This window comes from Bufo gargarizans, chromosome 4 (assembly GCF_014858855.1).
Source record: "Bufo gargarizans isolate SCDJY-AF-19 chromosome 4, ASM1485885v1, whole genome shotgun sequence".
NCBI classification, from domain to species: Eukaryota; Metazoa; Chordata; class Amphibia; order Anura; family Bufonidae; genus Bufo; species Bufo gargarizans.
The window spans coordinates 254,906,162-254,925,830 of NC_058083.1; the positions used below are offsets into that span (position 1 = coordinate 254,906,162).

The 19,669-nt window shown below is 43.7% G+C and overlaps 1 protein-coding gene across 2 annotated transcripts; it reads right to left on the reverse strand.

Annotated features, from left to right (window-relative positions):
- Positions 1 to 1,589: 1,589 nt before the first annotated feature.
- On the reverse strand, positions 1,590 to 17,753 carry COQ3 (coenzyme Q3, methyltransferase). Of its 2 annotated transcripts, XM_044290342.1 has the most exons (7): positions 17,500 to 17,707; positions 15,694 to 15,757; positions 9,766 to 9,915; positions 9,172 to 9,271; positions 5,114 to 5,356; positions 3,265 to 3,424; positions 1,590 to 2,499 (listed from the first exon to the last, which is right to left on the reverse strand). In XM_044290342.1, exons 1-7 carry the CDS (start codon positions 17,567 to 17,569, stop codon positions 2,312 to 2,314), a joined length of 975 nt encoding a protein of 324 aa, XP_044146277.1. In that variant the 5' UTR covers positions 17,570 to 17,707; the 3' UTR covers positions 1,590 to 2,311. The 2 variants fall into 2 exon arrangements, with proteins under 2 accessions (XP_044146277.1, XP_044146276.1); XM_044290341.1 differs by lacking the exon at positions 15,694 to 15,757 and having other exon boundaries at positions 17,500 to 17,753.
- Between the last annotated feature and the right edge of the window lie 1,916 nt (positions 17,754 to 19,669).

A 19,669-nucleotide genomic window follows, 5' to 3' on the forward strand; every position in this document is an offset into this window, starting at 1 on the left:
TTGGTACATTTTTAGACAAAAAAAAAAAAGCCAGCTCCAGGTATTACACGGCAGTCTATGAGAAATATTAAACACATGATGAACACCCGTGTTTGTGTAGTCGTGTTCTTTGGCTCAATGGTTTTTTTTTTCTAACTGCAGCATGCTCTGATTATGGAGTTTTTGTCCTATAGACATCCATTGGTTTTTTTTCCCCCTGCTTGAAAAATGTAATGCCAGTGTGTGTGCTGTTTTTAACGGTATTTTTCATATACTGCTCTACGAAGAGGTGACATCAGAGGGGGTACATATTTTCCTATAGAAAACACTGGACATGCAAAAAATTTCATGAGAAAATGCCAGGTGCTCAGACACATTATATGGATATAAATGCCTCAAGAAAGACTACAATAAACGAAACAAGTCAGGAGTTTTTGTATGCTTTTTTATTTTATTTTGGCCAACCCCACCACCACCACCATTACATAGCATCCTAAGGCCTCATGCACATGACCGTAAAACATGAATCCCAGCTGTGTGCATGCCACCATTTCTTTTTCAAAGTCCTCTAGAAGTGTCCTATCCTTTTCCGCAAAAAAGACAAGAATTGGACACGTTCTATCTTTTTGTGTGGGGCTGCAGAACGGACATACAGATGCGGGCAGCACACGGTGTCCTGTCCGCACCTTTGAACTGAATGGGTCCGCATTGGACAGATCGGAAAAAAATGCAGATGGGATGCGCAAATATATGGTTGTGTGAATACAGAACATACAGTTGTGTGAATGAGGCCAAGATATGCCAAAATCATCTGTAGCGTAATGGTAAAAACATGAATTGCACAGTTCAGTAGAGAAGCTACCAAATTAAGACTATTCCGTGAGTAATATTTGTGTGAGAAGCTGCATAAGGGTTTAAATATGAAAAAAAGTGCATGTTCCAAACTATAGTTCTTGCTAATCACTATGCAGGGAACAGGAAAGCATGCGTTTTGTACACATATTAGTGGTCTGCAGCCTGTGACTTTCCAGCCGTAGCCTGCCAGGACAACCCGAGACATGGGCTATGATTTCATTGACAGCTGGAGAGGCACAGGTTGGAGATCACGGATATAAATCTATGCAGTCAATATGTAAGTAGGTAAATACACATAGCGTTAGAGCCCCCTTGTTTGGCATAAATGCTAGAAAATGTAGATGCCAACGGGGCATCATTCAGCCAATGTAGGACAAAATAGTGTCCTTTGGGCCATTCTCAGACCAGTTTACATTGCTATACATTTTTTTTGTCGAAAACATATTTTATATGGAAGTATCCAGTAAAACAATGCATACTGTGCAGTATAAGGCTACTTTCACACTGGCGTTTCTGGGTCCGCTTGCGAGATCCGTTTCAGAGCTCTCACAAGCGGCCCAAAACGGATCAGTTTAGCCCCAATGCATTCTGAACGGATAAGGATCTGTTCAGAATGCATCAATTTGGCAGCGTTTGGTCTCCGTTGCGTTTTTTAGACGGTTACTAACTATGCGGTTACTGACTATGCGGAGCCAAACGGACCCGTCCTGACTTACAATGTAAGTCAAGACGGATCCGTTTTGACTTAGACTGCTTTTTTTTTATGAATAATGCCAACGGATCCGTTCTGAACAGATACAAGAGTTTGCATTATTGGTGCAGATCCGTCTGTGCAGATACAAGACGTATCCACACAAAATGCGAGTGTGATAGTAGCCTAACTTTCAACGGGAGCTTTCGGGTGACACATCAGTGTATTCCTATACAGTGGCACATGTCAGAGGCATCCGTAAGAGATACGCAACAGGAAATCCTCACAATGTGTGAATGAACACTAAGGATGCTTCAGAAGGTCTTAAGATGGTGTGCCCAGGAACTGTAGGATCGTATGCTGTTTGAAACAAGACGACCTTTCCCAATGGTTTGAATGGGAAAGGTTTCCCTGTTTTACCCGAACAGGATCCAGTCCTGCATTATAGATGCGGATCCGTCTGTGCAGATACCAGACGGATCCGCACCGAACGCAAGTGTGAAAGTAGCCTTAGCTAAAGACCACACAAATAATGCACATGATGAATGATGTGTAATGTATAATTACACTGGGTTTTCCTGTTATTGGACATCCACAAACATCCTTACTACAACAATCAGGTAGCAAAATGACACTTATACATTAGCTTCTTATTATTAACAAAAGCCAAGGTATTCGGTATTGTATCCTCTTCATGATCAGGATAGTAACATCACAAGCCTTATAGGGAAACACGAATATACTGTCCATTTGCTTTTGTGACAGAAGTCACTGACTACGCCCTAGTTACACGGAGGCTCCTGCTGCCTTGGGGTGGTCTTGTTCCTTCTCAAACTCCATGTCTGCGGACTGCTCTTGTGCGACCATCTTCACTGCGTGAATAGCATAGTTAATGCTTGTGTCATCAAACCACCGCCAAGAACCCATTAGTGGGTTGTACAGCATGCCTCTCAGCATATCCACCACAAATCCATCTGTAAAAGAGTAAACTAATATTAGCAACCTAGTAATGGTTTGTAAGGCTGAAAAAAAGGCGGACATCCATCCAGTTCAGCCTGTTATGCTGCAATGTTGATCCAGAGAAAGACAAAATGATCCATGAGGAAGAAGCCAATTTTCTTCATTTTTATGGGGGGAAAAATTCCTTCCCGACTCCAATCAGAATAACTCCCTGGATAAATGACCCCTCTCCAGTAACTATGACCTGTAATATTACACTCCAGAAATACATCCAGGCCCCTCTTGGACTCTTTTAGATGATTCACCATCACCTCCTCCTCTGGCAGAGAGTTCCACTGCTCTTACAGTAAAGAACTTCTTGTATGTTGGTGGAGAAACCTTCTTTCCTCTAGACCTACATGGTCATAGCTCTGGGGATAAATAGATGATGGGAGAGATCCCTCTACTGACGACTGATATATTTATAGTTATTAGATCTACCATTTTTTTTTTAAACTTTAATTCTGATAATCTTTCTGGGTGCTGTAGTCCACCCATTCCATTTATTAAATTTCTGTCCGCTCAAGCTCTACCAGATTTTTCGTACATACTGATGCCCAAAATTGTACACAACAGTCCATGTGCGGTCTGACTAGTGAAAAGTTGTGAAGTGGTAGAACCATGTTCTCATCATGTGCATCTATGTCCCTTTTGAAAGTGAGCCATATTGTGCTATCAAACTGTTACTATAAGTCTTGTCTTCTCCACTAACCGCATTGTTCTTGTTTCAAGTGACTTACTGGATTCAAGTAGTCTCTCCAACTCTACGGGCGAGATGAACTTGTCCCAGTCATGAGTGCCTTCTGGTACAAGAGACATCACCTTCTCAGCAAGCAATATTCCAAGAATGTAGGAAAGCTTTGTTTTGTTGATCGTAGTGATAAAAAGTGAACCACCTGGCTTCCAGGAAAAATTAAAAAAAAACTATATCAAATACGTGTTCATTCTCCCTGGGACAAATTTCAGACAATCTTTACTACCAGAAGCTCAAATTAATAAGCTAAGGCATGTTCTTTATAACGAAGGCTGGGTTCACATCACAATTTAGCTTTCCATTCTTCTGATCTATCAGAAGAACAGCAAAAATTAAAAGAAAAAACTGATCCTTTATTTTGAGCATTCATAGTGCTTATTTTGCATCTATTTTAGTCCGTTCCAACTGAGATCTGTTGTTTTTGACAGGAGAAAAAGTTCTCCATGCAGGAATTTTTCTCCTGTCAAAAATAACATATCTCACATGAAAATGACTAAAATGGATGCAAAATAAGCACAAAATAAGCATCCATTTTTTATTTTCTGTTCTTCTGACGGATCAGAAGAACGGAAAGCTAAATGGTGATGTGAACCTTCCCTAGCAGGTATGAAAGTGTCAGAAGTAAAGGATGGGGTTAATATAGGCAACCTATCCTGACTGTAGTATGAGAACAAGCTCAGTGGGTGGAGTAGAAGTCAATACCTATTGTCTATATAGGTCAATGCACTTTTCAATTATCCAGCAAATATTGCAGATCATGCAAACTGAAGAAGTCGCTAAAGTTAGGAAATTCATTTTACTATGCTTCATATTTTACTATGCTTCATATGGGCACCAAAGCTCCATGTGGGTCTCCTGTCTAACCAACAATAAAATATGGTGTATTTGCTGAAGTTTGCAAGAAAACGGGTAGGTGATTAGGGGGTACATGTGCAAAAGGTATTATTTAAAGGGATGGCCCACAAGCAACCATCAGTCCATTCATGCAGTCCTCAACTATCCTGTGGTCGCCACTCTACTCATACAGGGGAGCAGGACTCCCATTCTCAGGAACAGTGTGAATCCCAGTGGTCGGGCCCTCAACAATCAGATACTTTTACCCTATCCTGTGGATTGGAGATTATATAAAAAAACTTGGCACATCCCTGACCTGTTAGAAAGGTAAATGATGTAAACTGTAGTGAAGGTAATCTTCTCAGCAGTGACTGTATGTGAGTTATAACCTCCCTTCTGACCCTCAGCTGTGTCATGTGATCAACACTGATATCCAACTGACAGGACAGGAAGTCAGTTACTTCTCTTTTCATTCCTATGAGACTGAAGCTCCCATTGGAATACACAGAGAAACTGACTTCCTGTCCACATATGCTGCGTGATTTGGAAAGTCAGACTGTTGGTCATATTACACAGCTGAGGATCAGAAAGAAGGTTATATCTCACAAATACAGACACTGGTAAGAAAATTACCTTCACTACAGTTTACCTCATGCACCTTTCTAAGGCTACTTTCACACTCGCGTTTTGGGCAGATCCGTCATGGATCTGCAAAAACGGATCTGTTAAAATAATACAACCGCATGCTTCCATCATGAACAGATCCATTTGTATTATCTGTAACATAGTCAAGACGGATTCGTCTTGAACACCATTGAAAGTCAATGGGAGAAGGATGAGTTTTCTATTGTGCCAGCGAAAACTGATCCGTCCCCATTGACTTACATTGTGTGCCAGGACTGAAAGTAGCCTAACAGGTCATAAAATAAAATTGTTTGTGGGAGTGCTTCTTTAAAGAACAATCCCAGTTAGAAACCATGGAAGAAAAGAAGCTCTTATACCTTTAGTACTTGAAAGCAGCTTTGGATAAAAGCCTCTACGTCGTTCACATGTTCTACAACTTCTGAGGCCACAACTGCATCAAAGCTGTCCATGCTGTGCTCCACAATGTCTTCTAGGGAACAATTTCTGTACTGGACACACTTGTCTAGAACAGGATCGAATGACTTATGCAGTTCTGCAGTCCTAATGTTATCTTCTAAAGGATCTATACCTGTGACAGCGGCACCAAGTCTGCCCAGAGGCTTCAGCAGAAAGGAGAAATACATATAGACAGAAGAATAGCAAAATGTAGTAAACACTAAAAACTGTCAAAAATTATATAGGACAAAGAGACAACATATCAAGGGTTACAATTGCTTTTACTGCATTTAAAAGGTCAGTGGCAGCATTGTTATGCATAAATATGCTTTTTTATTTGCTTCGTTTAGGGTGGCCCCATGTAGTGTCAGCTGCATGCAGCCAGAAACCACGTCTACAGCCAGGTCCATAAATATTGGGATGTCAACACAATGCTAACATTTTTGACTCTATACACCACCACAATGGATTTAAAATGAAACAAACAAGATGTGCGTTAACTGCAGACTGTCAGCTTTAATTTGAGGGTATTTACATCCAAATCAGGTGAACGGTGTAGGAATTACAACAGTTTGCATATGTGCCTCCCACTTGTTAAGGAACCAAAAGTAATGGGACAATTGGCTTCTGAGCTGTTCCATGGCTAGGTGTGTGTTATTCCCTCATTATCCCAATTACAATGAGCAGAAAAAAGGTCCAGAGTTAATTTCAAGTGTGCTATTTGCATTTGGAATCTGTTGCTGTCAACTCTCAAGATGAGATCCAAAGAGCTGTGACTATCAGTGAAGCAAGCCATCATTAGGCTGAAAAATTAAACCCATCAGAGAGATAGCAAAAACATTATGCGTGGCCAAAACAACTGTTTGGAACATTCTTAAAAAGAAGGAATGCATCGGTGAGCTCAGCAACACCAAGACCCGGAAGACCACGGAAAACAACTGCGGTGGATGACCGAAAAATTCTTTCCCTTGTGAAGAAAACATCTTTCACAACAGTTGGTCAGATCAAGAACACTCTCCAGGAGGTAGGTATATGTGTGTCAAAGTCAACAATCAAGAGAAGACTTCACCAGAGTGAATACAGAGGGTTCACCACAAGATGTAAACCATTGGTGAGCCTCAAAAACAGGAAGGCCAAATTAGAGTTTGCCAAACGACATCTAAAAAAGCCTTCACAGTTCTGGAACAACATATGAACAGATAAGACCAAGATCAACTTGTACCAGAGTGATGGGAAGAGAAGAGTATGGAGAAGGAAAGGAACTGCTCATGATCTTAAGGATACCAACCTCATCAGTGAAGCATGGTGGTGGTAGTGTCATGTCGTGGGCAGGTATGGCTGCCAATAGAGCTGGTTCTCTTGTATTTATTGATGAGGTGACTGCTGACAAAAGCAGCAGGATGAATTCTGAAGTGTTTCGGGCAATGTTATCTGCTCATATTCAGCCAAATGCTTCAGAACCCATTGGACAGCGCTTCACAGTGCAGATGGACAATGACCCAAAGCATACTACAAAAGCAACCAAAGAGTTTAAGGAAAAGAAGTGGAATGTTATGCAATGGCCAAGTCAATCACCTGACCTGAATCCGATTGAGCATGCATTTCACTTGCTGAAGACAAAACTGAAGGGGAAATGCCCCAAGAACAAGCAGGAACTGAAGACAGTTGCAGTAGAGGCCTGGCAGAGCATCACCAGGGATGAAACCCAGCGTCTGGTGATGTCTATGCGTTCCAGACTTCAGGCTGTAATTGACTGCAAAGGATTTGCAACCAAGTATTAAAAAGTGAAAGTTTGATTTATGATTATTATTCTGCCCCATTACTTTTGGCCCCTTAACAAGTGGGAGGCACATATGCAAATTGTTGTAATTCCTACACCGTTCACCTAATTTGGATGTAAATACCCTCAAATTAAAGCCGACAGTCTGCAGTTAAAGCACATTTTGTTTGTTTCATTTCAAATCTATTGTGGTGGTGTATAGAGCCAAAATGTTAGAATTGTGTCAGTGTCCCAATATTTATGGACCTGACTGTATATCCTAAAGGCGAGGCTTTTAAACGGGCAGCACAATTTTGTGGGGAAACAGCAATTTTACCCACTATATCAGTGATGGGCAAACTGCGGCTCTCCAGCTGTTGTAAAACTACAAATCTTATCATGCCCTTCAATAGGCTGATAGCTGTAGGCATACTGGGAGTTGTAGTTTTACAACAGCTGGGGAGCCGCAGTTTGCCCATCCCTGCACTATACCATTAACACTGATTCTTCATGGCAGCACGATTTTGCAGGCATTAATGTTTTCTTGCTCAAACACATGCACCCCGTCGCTGCATCTATCAGGTTGATAGCCATGGTAGGCATCTTTTCTTGGATTTCCTATGAAGTTCTTCTTTTGTTCCTCATGGAGGTGTATAACTACATTGACAGCTAGTTGTTACTGTTCACCTTTTTGCTAGGATTTGTCCATACACACCCTGACACTGATACTATTACTATGCAGCGAAACACCCTATTAATAACGGAAATGGTAATTAATCATACATTTCCAAGAGGCATAACAGAGGAACAGCACAAAGTTCTACAAAAAGAATCCTATACAATAATTTACTGGGGAATACAAGTAAATAAAAGTCATGTTAGAAGAGGTGACAGATCCTCTTTAACCCCCTTCCTGCCATCTATCTATGGCAAATGCTGGATCGCTTGCAATGGCTTCTGCAAAAGAGCTGAGCAGGTGCCATAGCCAGAGGGTGTTTTACACAGAATACATCTGCGGCCAGAGTGCGAGATCAGAGACAACTCCAATTACAAACTTTTAACCCCTCTAGGTCCAAAGAGACCACAGGAGCTGTCCGGTTGCTATGGGAGCCACAAGAATTCTGAAGGTTCCCGGGCCTGCCATAGTCCTACTAAGCCCTGACCCAGGCAGGGCTTAACAGGGTTGTCTCATCTTGACCTTTCATGACCAAAATGGAAATAACGCGCAGCAAGCCTTGGCCCAGAGGTGGCCGGCACTCCCCTTATTCCGTAACTCCCATAGCATGGTTTACCACTGTAGTCTATGGTAAACTTGCGATGCCCCTATTAAAGGGGTTTGTCCCATCTTGGCCTTTCATGGCTGAGGTGGGAATGAACCACAGTACCTCAGGAGTTACAGAAACAGCATAGCTTGCTGTGCTACACTGCTATGGGAGTTACGGAACCAGCACTTACTGTGGGTTATTCTCATCTCAGCCATGAAAGCCAAGGTGGGACAACCCCTTTAATAAGTAATTATATATATATATATATATATATATATATAATGTAAAAAATTCTAATCCATTTACAAACAAATATAACTGGTATCGCTGGTATTTATTCTGTACAGGGAACAGCGCAACAGAAAAAAAGTATTAAAGCAAATATTACTGTAAACAAATTAACCACAGAAAAAAGAGCCATTTTAACTGCACAGTGAACGCAGTAATGAAACCCATAAAACAATGGCAGAATTGCATTTTTTCCCCCAACTCCACCCCATTTCAGTTCTTTCCAGCTTCCCACTAGATTATATCACATATTAAATGGCAAGAATAAAAAAATGGAAAATGGCTGCATCAGGAAGGGGTTATATATATAGGTACATCACCTATGGAATATTTGAACAGATCATTGACGCCTTTTTTTTTTTTTTTAAAGGGTCTCTAACTTTTCAAAAAACATTTGTTATATCATGGGGAATTATCAAAAGTTTAGATCGGTTCAGGTCTGAGTGCCGAGACCCACACAGATCCCAGATCTCCTCGCTGCTGAGGATGGAATTGAGACTGGCCTATAGACTTCTATGAAGCCCATCTCATGCAGCGAGAAGAGAGACCAGGCTATACACACGCTTCTCTCCCCTTGTTCTAGGGATCGTGGGGGTCTCAGTGCTCAGTGATCTAAACTTCTGATATGTCTCTAGGACCCTTTAAGTTAGAGGACATCTTGGGTTACCTCAGACAACAGTCCTCCACCACAACCAACATCGAGAAGTTTGATGCCTGACAGAGGGCTCCCAACATCATGATTATGGTTCTTGATCATTAGAATGTCTCTATGGGCAAAGGTAAGAAAGAACTGCATGTAATACAAACCTTCATGTTTCAATCAGTGCTATGAACAAGGAGAACAGGTCTGTATTAGACAGAACAAAATGCTTACTGAGATTACATACAATTTAATGTCAGTGGATCCCAAGAAACATGGTGGGAACTGCTGGGAGTCTAATGTGCATGGGCCTTAACTAATGTGCTCTGGAAGAGGATGGGTAAGCTGGACCTCATCATCCATCGTTGTGGCAGGGGACAGGTCACTACCAGTGGTGTCTGTGTGTCATTTCTTCCTCTTCCCATTGAAATAGACATACAGTACATCCTCCACACATCTGAGCACCTTAATAGGGAGGTCGAGGCAGGACACCCAAAATATATGTCCTTTATGAACATTCTAGGTCCTGTCTAAAACATTCTATTGCCAGCTCACGAACTGTTAATCTTCACTTACTTTTACACACGGGACAAATCTTTTCTGTTTTTATAGAAAGCTTACCTTATAAATGGCACACGTATATCGTTCATGGCATGGAGTGCACAATAAACTCCTTCTTCATCCCACCATTTCGCTGACCATGCTTGGAATTTCTTCATCTCCATGGGATCCACAGTATGTGAGGTACTGTACTGCCACCATACACCGCAACTGGACAAATAACACAAACTCAGATTAATTCAAAGAGAAAAATGTAGGTAGAGGGGACATTAACACACGCCAACACACAGGTCTTCTGGTAATAAAAATGTGCCCATCTCACTCATAGGAAGTATTACTGCAATATACACTCATTGCAAAAAAAAACTGTGCACCAAGAAGAAGCTGTTGGAATTGAATGAAACTTTGTATGTGTGAATGTAATGATGATATATGTAAGTGAAAGGAGAAGTTTATTGGGGAGAACTGTACAATTAAAAGGAGGCTCTAGTATACTTTTACACACGGGATAAATCTTTTCCATTTTTATAAAAGCATACCTTATAAATGGCACACGAGGCTCTAGTATACTGTTGGTCCACCTGTGGCCTTAATACAAGATGATATGCGGTTGGGTATCGAGAAATTAGGGTTGTCACGATACCAAAATTTTGATTAGATTTTGATACCATAAAAAAGTATTGCAATACTCTATAACACGCGGAAAAAAATCAAACACCAAAAAGCCGTGTGCATTCCATATTTTATGGAATGTCCGGCCCACAATAGAACAGTCCTATCCTATCTTTTGGAGGGAACAAGGTGACTAAAAATGGCAATTTTTTTTTTCTGTTACGGTGTTTACCGCATAGGAAATATTTTTTTTTATTTAAATAGTTCACACTTTTTTGGGCGTGGCATTATGTAATATATTTTTTTATTGTTTGTAAATTTTATATGTAAATTTGGGAGAGGGGATGATTAAAATTTTTAGTATTTTATATTTTTTTTTTACTTTTTATTTACAAACTATTAGCCCGCTTAAGGGCTAGAACTAGGGATGAGCGAATCGACTTTGGATGAAACATTCGAAGTCAATTTGCATAAAACTTTGTTCTAATACTGTACGGTGCAGGAGCTCCATACAGTATTAGATGAGCCGAAGTTATTGCTTCGCGAAGTCTCGTGAGACTTTGCGCAATAACTTCATAAAATAATTTGTACTGTAAAAAAACATTTCCCAAAATCGGGTTTTTATTCCAAAGTACCCTTGTCCTATTCACCCTGATAGAGCTCTATTTGAGTGAATAAGACTTTACACTCTCCCTGCTGCCCTGTGCATAGCAGCAGTAGCGTCCTGGCTGCCATGGTAACCGATCGGAGTCCCAGGATTACACTGCTGGGGCTCTGATCGGAACTGCCACCAATAAAAGGGGGGGGGAGTGAACCTGTGGCCACTGCTGCCACCAATCAATATAACAATGGGGAGGGGGGGGGGGGGTGCGCCTGTGGCCATGAATGATACCACTGCGCCAGTGGCTATAATTTAGAATACCAGGGGGGGGGGGGGGGCACCAATGAATGTAATTAACACATTAATTCAAGTATAGGAGGCAGCGGGTGACGGCGGGGTTAATTGCTGCGGTTCGCGGAATCGCTGTGCCCTGTTATTGAGGCAGGGTTCTGCAGATATATATAGCATGTAGTATAGCCAGAAATAATTGGACAGATTTATCACATATTATACACCTTATCATAAATTAGGCACAGCATCCGGCAGTCCATGTGCCCCTGGCTGGCGTATATTTCAGTGTTCTTCTACAGAAAACTGGCGTAGAGGATGATAAATGTGGCGGCAAAGTGCAGAGGCTGGCCCAGATTCATATGGAATAAATAAATAAAAAAATGTGTGGCATGTTACATCACATGCTATGTTCAGGGGAGGACAGGAAGGAGACCCTAGAGGGAAAATTCCCGATGGGCAGATGCCCAGGGAGCTGCCCAAGGCCTACTCACTGGAACCGATGCATAATGATCTCAGGGTAATTGATGCTGGGAGCATCAGGTACTGACATACAATGGCTGGTTGACGCAGGTGCCATACTGGATTCAATTGTATGGCTGTCCTCAGGATGGTGATGCAGTTAAATACCGTGGAGGAGCATAGGAGCCCATGTCCACCCTCAGGGGCCACAGGCCACTATGCGAGTCAGTGTGCAAATGGTGCAGGGACACAGGCTGGAAAAGGTCTGTTGCCTGCACCGGAGATGATTACTATAATTTTTTCTGTCTTTCTTCTCCTTGGCCATTTGGGGAGCATTCTGCTGGAGGTGCTATAGGGGTCATTAGTTGGGAAAGTCCAGGCAGCATGATGAAGGTAGGCCTGGTTTGGTGCTGTGGCCCACATCTCACCTCTGAAGCCCCCTGCTTTAAATAGAGATAATTGGAAGAGGTGGAAGAAGACAGAACGTGGCAGCTATTGATGATCGCCAAAGAGGGACAGCTTCTGGGGCAGTATATTGTGCTGCACTGTGGTATTTGGGTCTGCTGGGGCAGTATATTGTGCTGCACTGTGGTATTAGGTTCTGCTGGGGCAGTATATTGTGCTGCACTGTGGTATTAGGTTCTGCTGGGGCAGTATATTGTGCTGCACTGTGGTATTAGGTTCTGCTGGGGCAGTATATTGTGCTGCACTGTGGTATTAGGTTCTGCTGGGGCAGTATATTGTGCTGCACTGTGGTATTAGGTTCTGCTGGGGCAGTATATTGTGCTGCACTGCGGTATTAGGTTCTGCTGGGACAGTGTATTGTGCTGCACTGCGGCATTAGGTTCTGCTGGGGCAGTATATTGCTCTGCACTGTGGTATTAGGTTCTGCTGGGGCAGTATATTGCTCTGCACTGTGGTATTAGGTTCTTCTGGGGTAGTATATTGTGCTGCCCTGTGGTATTAGGTTCTGCTGGGGCAGTATATTGCTCTGCACTGTGGTATTAGGTTCTGCTGGGACAGTATATTGTGCTGCACTGTGGTATTAGGTTCTGCTGGGGCAGTATATTGTGCTGCACTGTGGTATTAGGTTCTGCTGGGGCGGTATATTGTGCTGCACTGTGGTATTAGGTTCTGCTGGGGTGGTATATTGTGCTGCACTGTGGTATTAGGTTCTGCTGGGGTGGTATATTGTGCTGCACTGTGGTATTAGGTTCTGCTGGGACAGTATATTGTGCTGCACTGTGGTATTAGGTTCTGCTGGGGCAGTATATAGCTCTGCACTGTGGTATTAGGTTCTGCTGGGGCAGTATATTGTGCTGCACTGTGGTATTAGGTTCTGCTGGGGCAGTATATTGTGCTGCACTGTGGTATTAGGTTCTGCTGGGACAGTATATTGTGCTGCACTGCGGTATTAGGTTCTGCTGGGGCAGTATATTGTGCTGCACTGTGGTATTAGGTTCTGCTGGGGCAGTATATTGTGCTGCACTGTGGTATTAGGTTCTGCTGGGGCAGTATATTGTGCTGCACTGTGGTATTAGGTTCTGCTGGGGCAGTATATTGTGCTGCACTGTGGTATTAGGTTCTGCTGGGGCAGTATATTGTGCTGCACTGTGGTATTAGGTTCTGCTGGGACAGTATATTGTGCTGCACTGCGGTATTAGGTTCTGCTGGGGCAGTATATTGCTCTGCACTGTGGTATTAGGTTCTGCTGGGGTGGTATTTGGAGCTGACCTATGGTATTGTTGACCTCGCCTACTTCTGTAACCCCTCCTTCTGTCTATTTGGACCTGCCTACAATATTTTTTTTCTTCCCAGGACCCTTTTAAATTCCCAGTCTGCCACTGGCTATGTTACACAGATATCCTCCCCCTAGAAATATTGCTCCTTGGGTGTACACCTCCCTAATAGTGCTGTACATAGGTAATACAGGTCCTTCTAAAACAATTTGCATATTGTGATAAAGTTCATTATTTTCTGTAATGTACTGATAAACATTAGACTTTCATATATTTTAGATTCATTACACACCAACTGAAGCAGTTCAAGCCTTTTATTGTTTTAATATTGATGATTTTGGCATACAGCTCATGAAAACCCAAATTTCCTATCTAAAAAAATTAGCATATCATGAAAAGGTTCTCTAAACAAGCTATTAACCTAATCATCTGAATCAACTAATTAACTCTAAACACCTGCAAAAGATTCCTGAGGCTTTTAAAAACTCCCAGCCTGGTTCATTACTCAAAACCGCAATCATGGGTAAGACTGCCGATCTGACTGCTGTCCAGAAGGCCATCATTGACACCCTCAAGCAAGAGGGTAAGACACAGAAAGAAATTTCTGAACGAATAGGCTGTTCCCAGAGTGCTGTATCAAGGCACCTCAGTGGGAAGTCTGTGGGAAGGAAAAAGTGTGGCAGAAAACGCTGCACAACGAGAAGAGGTGACCGGACCCTGAGGAAGATTGTGGAGAAGGAGCGATTCCAGACCTTGGGGGACCTGCGGAAACAGTGGACTGAGTCTGGAGTAGAAACATCCAGAGCCACCGTGTACAAAGGAGGAGAGCATATTTAAAAGAAGAAAAACTACCACAAGAGGACACAGTTTTTCAAATTAGAGGGGCAAAGGTTTAAAAGTAATATCAGGAAGTATTACTTTACTGAGAGAGTAGTGGATGCATGGAATAGCCTTCCTGCAGAAGTGGTAGCTGCAAATACAGTGAAGGAGTTTAAGCATGCATGGGATAGGCATAAGGCCATCCTTCATATAAGATAGGGCCAGGGGCTATTCATAGGATTCAGATATATTGGGCAGACTAGATGGGCCAAATGGTTCTTATCTGCCGACACATTCTATGTTTCTATGTTTCTATGTACAGGCGTGTGCAGGAAATGGGCTACAGGTGCCGCATTCCCCAGGTTAAGCCACTTTTGAACCAGAAACAGCGGCAGAAGCGCCTGACCTGGGCTACAGAGAAGCAGCACTGGACTGTTGCATGTCATTCGGAAATCAAGGTGCCAGAGTCTGGAGGAAGACTGGGGAGAGGGAAATGCCAAAATGCCTGAAATATGCTAATTTTTTTAAATAGGAAATTTGGGTTTTCATGAGCTGTATGCCAAAATCATCAATATTAAAACAATAAAAGGCTTGAACTACTTCAGTTGGTGTGTAATGAATCTAAAATATATGAAAGTCTAATGTTTATCAGTACATTACAGAAAATAATGAACTTTATCACAATATGCTAATTTTTTGAGAAGGACCTGTATATGAGCATGGTATCTTAAGAGTCTTCATGTGCCTCTATACAAATTACTTGCACACAGATTTAGGGTCCATTCACGCGTCCGCAAAAGTGTCCGCACCCGTTCCGCAATTTTGCGGAACGGGTGCGGACCCATTCTTTCTCTATGGGCCCTGTCCGAAACTCTGCAAAAGATAGAATATGTCCTATTGGACAAGAATAGGCATTTCTATAGCGGGTCCGCAACACACCACGGACATGTGAATGGACCCTTAAGGGGATTCCAGAAGTAAGATATTGATGACCTATCGATACCTGATCGGTGGGGGTTTGACTCAGCACCCCTGCCCTCAGCTGTTTGAAGAGGCTGCGGCACTCTGGTATTTACAGCTCAGTCCCATTTAATTGAATGGGGCTCATCTGCAATACCAATCACAACCACTATAGGGCGCTGTGCTTGGTATGCTGTAAAGAGGCTGCAGCACTCACAGGAGCACCGTGGCCTCTTCAAACAGCTCTTTAGCGGGGAGGCCAGGCGAGACCCCCCAATTATCTAATATTGATCACCCATCCTGAGTATAAGTCATCAGCATCTAGGGCTACCTGGGGACACTGAAAAGTCACACCACATTTCTTGTAATGATAGTCAATGGTGTTGCAGTGCAAAGTGCTACATTCAAGTCGGATTTATTTGCCCTAGTCTTACTCCCAGAAAGCCCCTTTAAATCATGTATGATGTCTGAGCTCCTTCACATTACTCCACAAATCAACCTACTTACTTTCTTCTTGCTCCAGAGGGAACGCTGACCTCGGCATTTCTTTCCGATACCCTATGAATGCCAGCTAGCAACAAAAATTCAAACAAAAAGAAGCTCGTTACAGAAAACTGACTGCGGGGAAGCTAGATCTCTGATGGTCCGCTCTTTAGAAAATGACCTGAGGACTGGCAGCCATCTTCACGTGTGTCATACATGCCACCAGCCCTTCTGCTCCATAACTTAATGGCGTGTATACTACGTGAAGTCTGGCACATAGGGGATAACATGCCCATACAAACGTCATGAAAAGCGGGGTGGGCATCTGAGTCAAATGGGCATCCCATGCCTAGTGTCTGATTCATTTACAGGGTGCGGGCACTTTATGAATCTAATGTACACAGTATTAAAGGGAGTCTTTCACCTAATCTGAGCGTTCTAGACCGCTCAGATCAGGTTATAGACTCTTTAACCCTCATTACAATGTTACCTTTGTCTTATGTGTCCCTCGCCCAGATAATGAAAATAACACTTTTAAAACTTATGCAAATTACCTTCTGAAGGTGCCCAGGGGCGGCGTTACTGGGCGATGTGCCCAGAAAAACACACCTCCAGTCGGCGGACGTCACGAGCGGCACCAGAGGACGGCGGGCTGGGAACTGGCCCGCACCTGCGCACTGCTCTGCCCATTATGGGCAGATGAACAGCTTTTCATATTGCGCATGCGCCGGCCAACTAAAGACAGCCGGCCGGCGCATGCGCAATATGAAAGGATGTTCCTCTGCCCATAATGGGCAGAGCAGTGCGCAGGTGCGGGCCAGTTCCCAGCCCGACGTCCTCTGGTGCCGCTCGTGACGTCCGCCGACTGGAGGTGTGTTTTTCTGGGCACATCGCCCAGTAACGCCGGCCCTGGGCACCTTCAGAAGGTAATTTGCATAAGTTTTAAAAGTGTTATTTTCATTATCTGGGCGAGGGACACATAAGATAAAGGTATGATCGTAATGAGGGTTAAAGAGTCTATAACCTGATCTGAGCGGTCTAAAACGCTCAGATTAGGTGAAAGACTCCCTTTAAGAAATCGCCCCCAACACAACATTTTTGTGCCATTTGTCCTATTAGGACAGAGGTCAGCCATATCCGTAACTCCAACTGTTGTGAAACTACAACTCCCAGCATGCTCCATCCCTCTCTATGGGAGTTCTCAGAACAGTCAAGCAAGTGTGCATGCTGGGAGTTGTAGTTTCACCACAGCTAGGGTGCTGGAGGTTGCTGATCCCAGTATTAGGAGCTTATTCACATGAAGCTATTTTCGATCCGTGCACACAAGTGGCTGCACATCGCCCCAGATAAGTGGGTGCTGCCATTCACACCACCGGCTTTTGGCATGGTAGCGCTCAGCTATCTCCAGAATACCTATGGAGCGGCTGCAAGGGGTACGGGGCACCCACTCTCCTGATTGGTTTGGGTTCCAGCAGTAGGACCCCCTACCGATCTGATAGCTATGGATAGGGGATAACTTCTAACAACTGGAATACCCCTTTAAGTGCACCCTCTCGCAGTGCGTGCACCTGGACTGAACCCTACTCCAGCTCATAGCGGGCATAGATTTTAATCAATTATGGCAGAAAACTGGCGTAAACTATGGTAATGAGCCAAGGCCGGTACGTCCCCTTTTTGGAAAATAGGGAGAGCAGTGTAAACGCACTACTTGCGCCTATGAGCCCCTCTGCTCACTACTAAGCAGCATACTGGGCTACGTTCACATGGGTAGCCATGACGCAGATTGATAATGGTGACATTTGGGGCTCAGTCATGTCTGCACACCGTTACCTGAGCGGCACCCACTGTGCACGGCTGCCCGGGAGGGGAGGGCAGCCAAACGTCTCCACACAGAGGACATGCCGCTCGCTCCGGCCGTGCGGGTGACAACTTCCGGCGGGGACAGGGCGGGGGCGTGTGCTGTAGGGGTGCAGCCCCCCGTACTGCGGGCCGGGCCCGGTTCTGGAAGAGGTCGCGTTCCTGTAACCTCCCCCAGCTGTTCTCAGACTACAACTCCCAGAATGCCACATTTATTTCTATGGGTGTTAAAGACAAACAGCCGAACACTTTGCATGCTGGGAGTTGTAGTTTCCCAAGGTTGCTGGTCCCTGCTAAAACACCTCAGCTTCTGCAGAACCTCCTTTTCAAAGAAGGGGACGGCTACTCAGGATGTGATTGCATCAAACTTCAAAAGTCATGCAGGTTTTACATGTCTGTGCGCCCTGCAGCAGAGGTGAAGAACCGCCAATCCCTGGAGAAGGGCTTGATGAGGCAAAGAAAGGGCAGCAGGAGCAACCAATCGGAGGACAGCTCTCATGTTTGTAAGGCTGCTGGGAAAATAAAAGCAGGTAATTGATTGGTTGTGTTGGGGAAGGCTTCATCTGGGCTCTGTCCCCTAGTGGGTACAGAACTGCTTTGCAGTCTGTCAAAACCATTTGGTTAGAGATGTGCATGAAATAGTGTACAATAACCAGTACTTAATGGACACCGCTTTTTTGGGCCCCCTCCAGTCCTGCAGCAAAGACATCTCCGCCATTGTTCACACCATTGCTGCGGCTGATTATGAGCTGAGCATTCACAAGTGTCATATACGTACGCGCTCACCAGTGTGATGGCACTGGTAGGTTGGTGAACTGCCAGCCTGCTGCCCAATACAAGTACAGTGTGAGAACCTGGCACCTGCAGACAGCATGTTACAGCGCAGGAGGAGCTGAGCAGATTGTCTTCATTACAACCTGTGCTCTTTCCATACTTAGGCCGCATTCACACATACGGTCCGTGAAAACCAGTCCTGCTGAGTGCACAGCATCATTGGTTGCTGTACAGTAATAGCCTCATACAGGGAGTGCAGAATTATTAGGCAAGTTGTATTTTTGAGGATTAATTTTATTATTGAACAACAATCATGTTCTCAATGAACCCAAAAAACTCATTAATATCAAAGCTGAATATTTTTGGAAGTAGTTTTTAGTTTGTTTTTAGTTTTAGCTATTTTAGGGGGATATCTGTGTGTGCAGGTGACTATTACTGTGCATAATTATTAGGCAACTTAACAAAAAACAAATATATACCCATTTCAATTATTTATTTTTACCAGTGAAACCAATATAACATCTCAACATTCACAAATATACATTTCTGACATTCAAAAACAAAACAAAAACAAATCAGTGACCAATATAGCCACCTTTCTTTGCAAGGACACTCACAAGCCTGCCATCCATGGATTCTGTCAGTGTTTTGATCTGTTCACCAACAACATTGCGTGCAGCAGCAACCACAGCCTCCCAGACACTGTTCAGAGAGGTGTACTGTTTTCCCTCCTTTGGCAGACTAGATGGGCCAAATGGTTCTTATCTGCCGACACATTCTATGTTTCTAAATCTCACATTTGATGATGGACCACAGGTTCTCAATGAGGTTCAGATCAGGTGAACAAGGAGGCCATGTCATTAGATTTTCTTCTTTTATACCCTTTCTTGCCAGCCACGCTGTGGAGTACTTGGACGCGTGTGATGGAGCATTGTCCTGCATGAAAATCATGTTTTTCTTGAAGGATGCAGACTTCTTCCTGTACCACTGCTTGAAGGTGTCTTCCAGAAACTGGCAGTAGGACTGGGAGTTGAGATTGACTCCATCCTCAACCCGAAAAGGCCCCACAAGCTCATCTTTGATGATACCAGCCCAAACCAGTACTCCACCTCCACCTTGCTGGCGTCTGAGTCGGACTGGAGCTCTCTGCCCTTTACCAATCCAGCCACGGGCCCATCAAGACTCACTCTCATTTCATCAGTCCATAAAACCTTAGAAAAATCAGTCTGGAGATATTTCTTGGCCCAGTCTTGACGTTTCAGCTTGTGTGTCTTGTTTAGTGGTGGTCGTCTTTCAGCCTTTCTTACCTTGGCCATGTCTCTGAGTATTGCACACCTTGTGCTTTTGGGCACTCCAGTGATGTTGCAGC

Bases quoted from the DNA above. Each gene is read 5' to 3' on its own strand.
- COQ3 (XM_044290341.1), bottom strand. From the start codon at position 17,738: ATGTGGCATTCTGGGAGTTGTAGTCTGAGAACAGCTGGGGGAGGTTAC. The intron at 5,357-9,171 runs GTAACCCAAGAT...TTTCTGCTGAAG, and splicing joins GTGGAGGACTGTTGTCTGAG to CCTCTGGGCAGACTTGGTGC. The intron at 3,425-5,113 runs GTATAAGAGCTT...TTTTCCTGGAAG, and splicing joins GCTGCTTTCAAGTACTAAAG to CCAGGTGGTTCACTTTTTAT.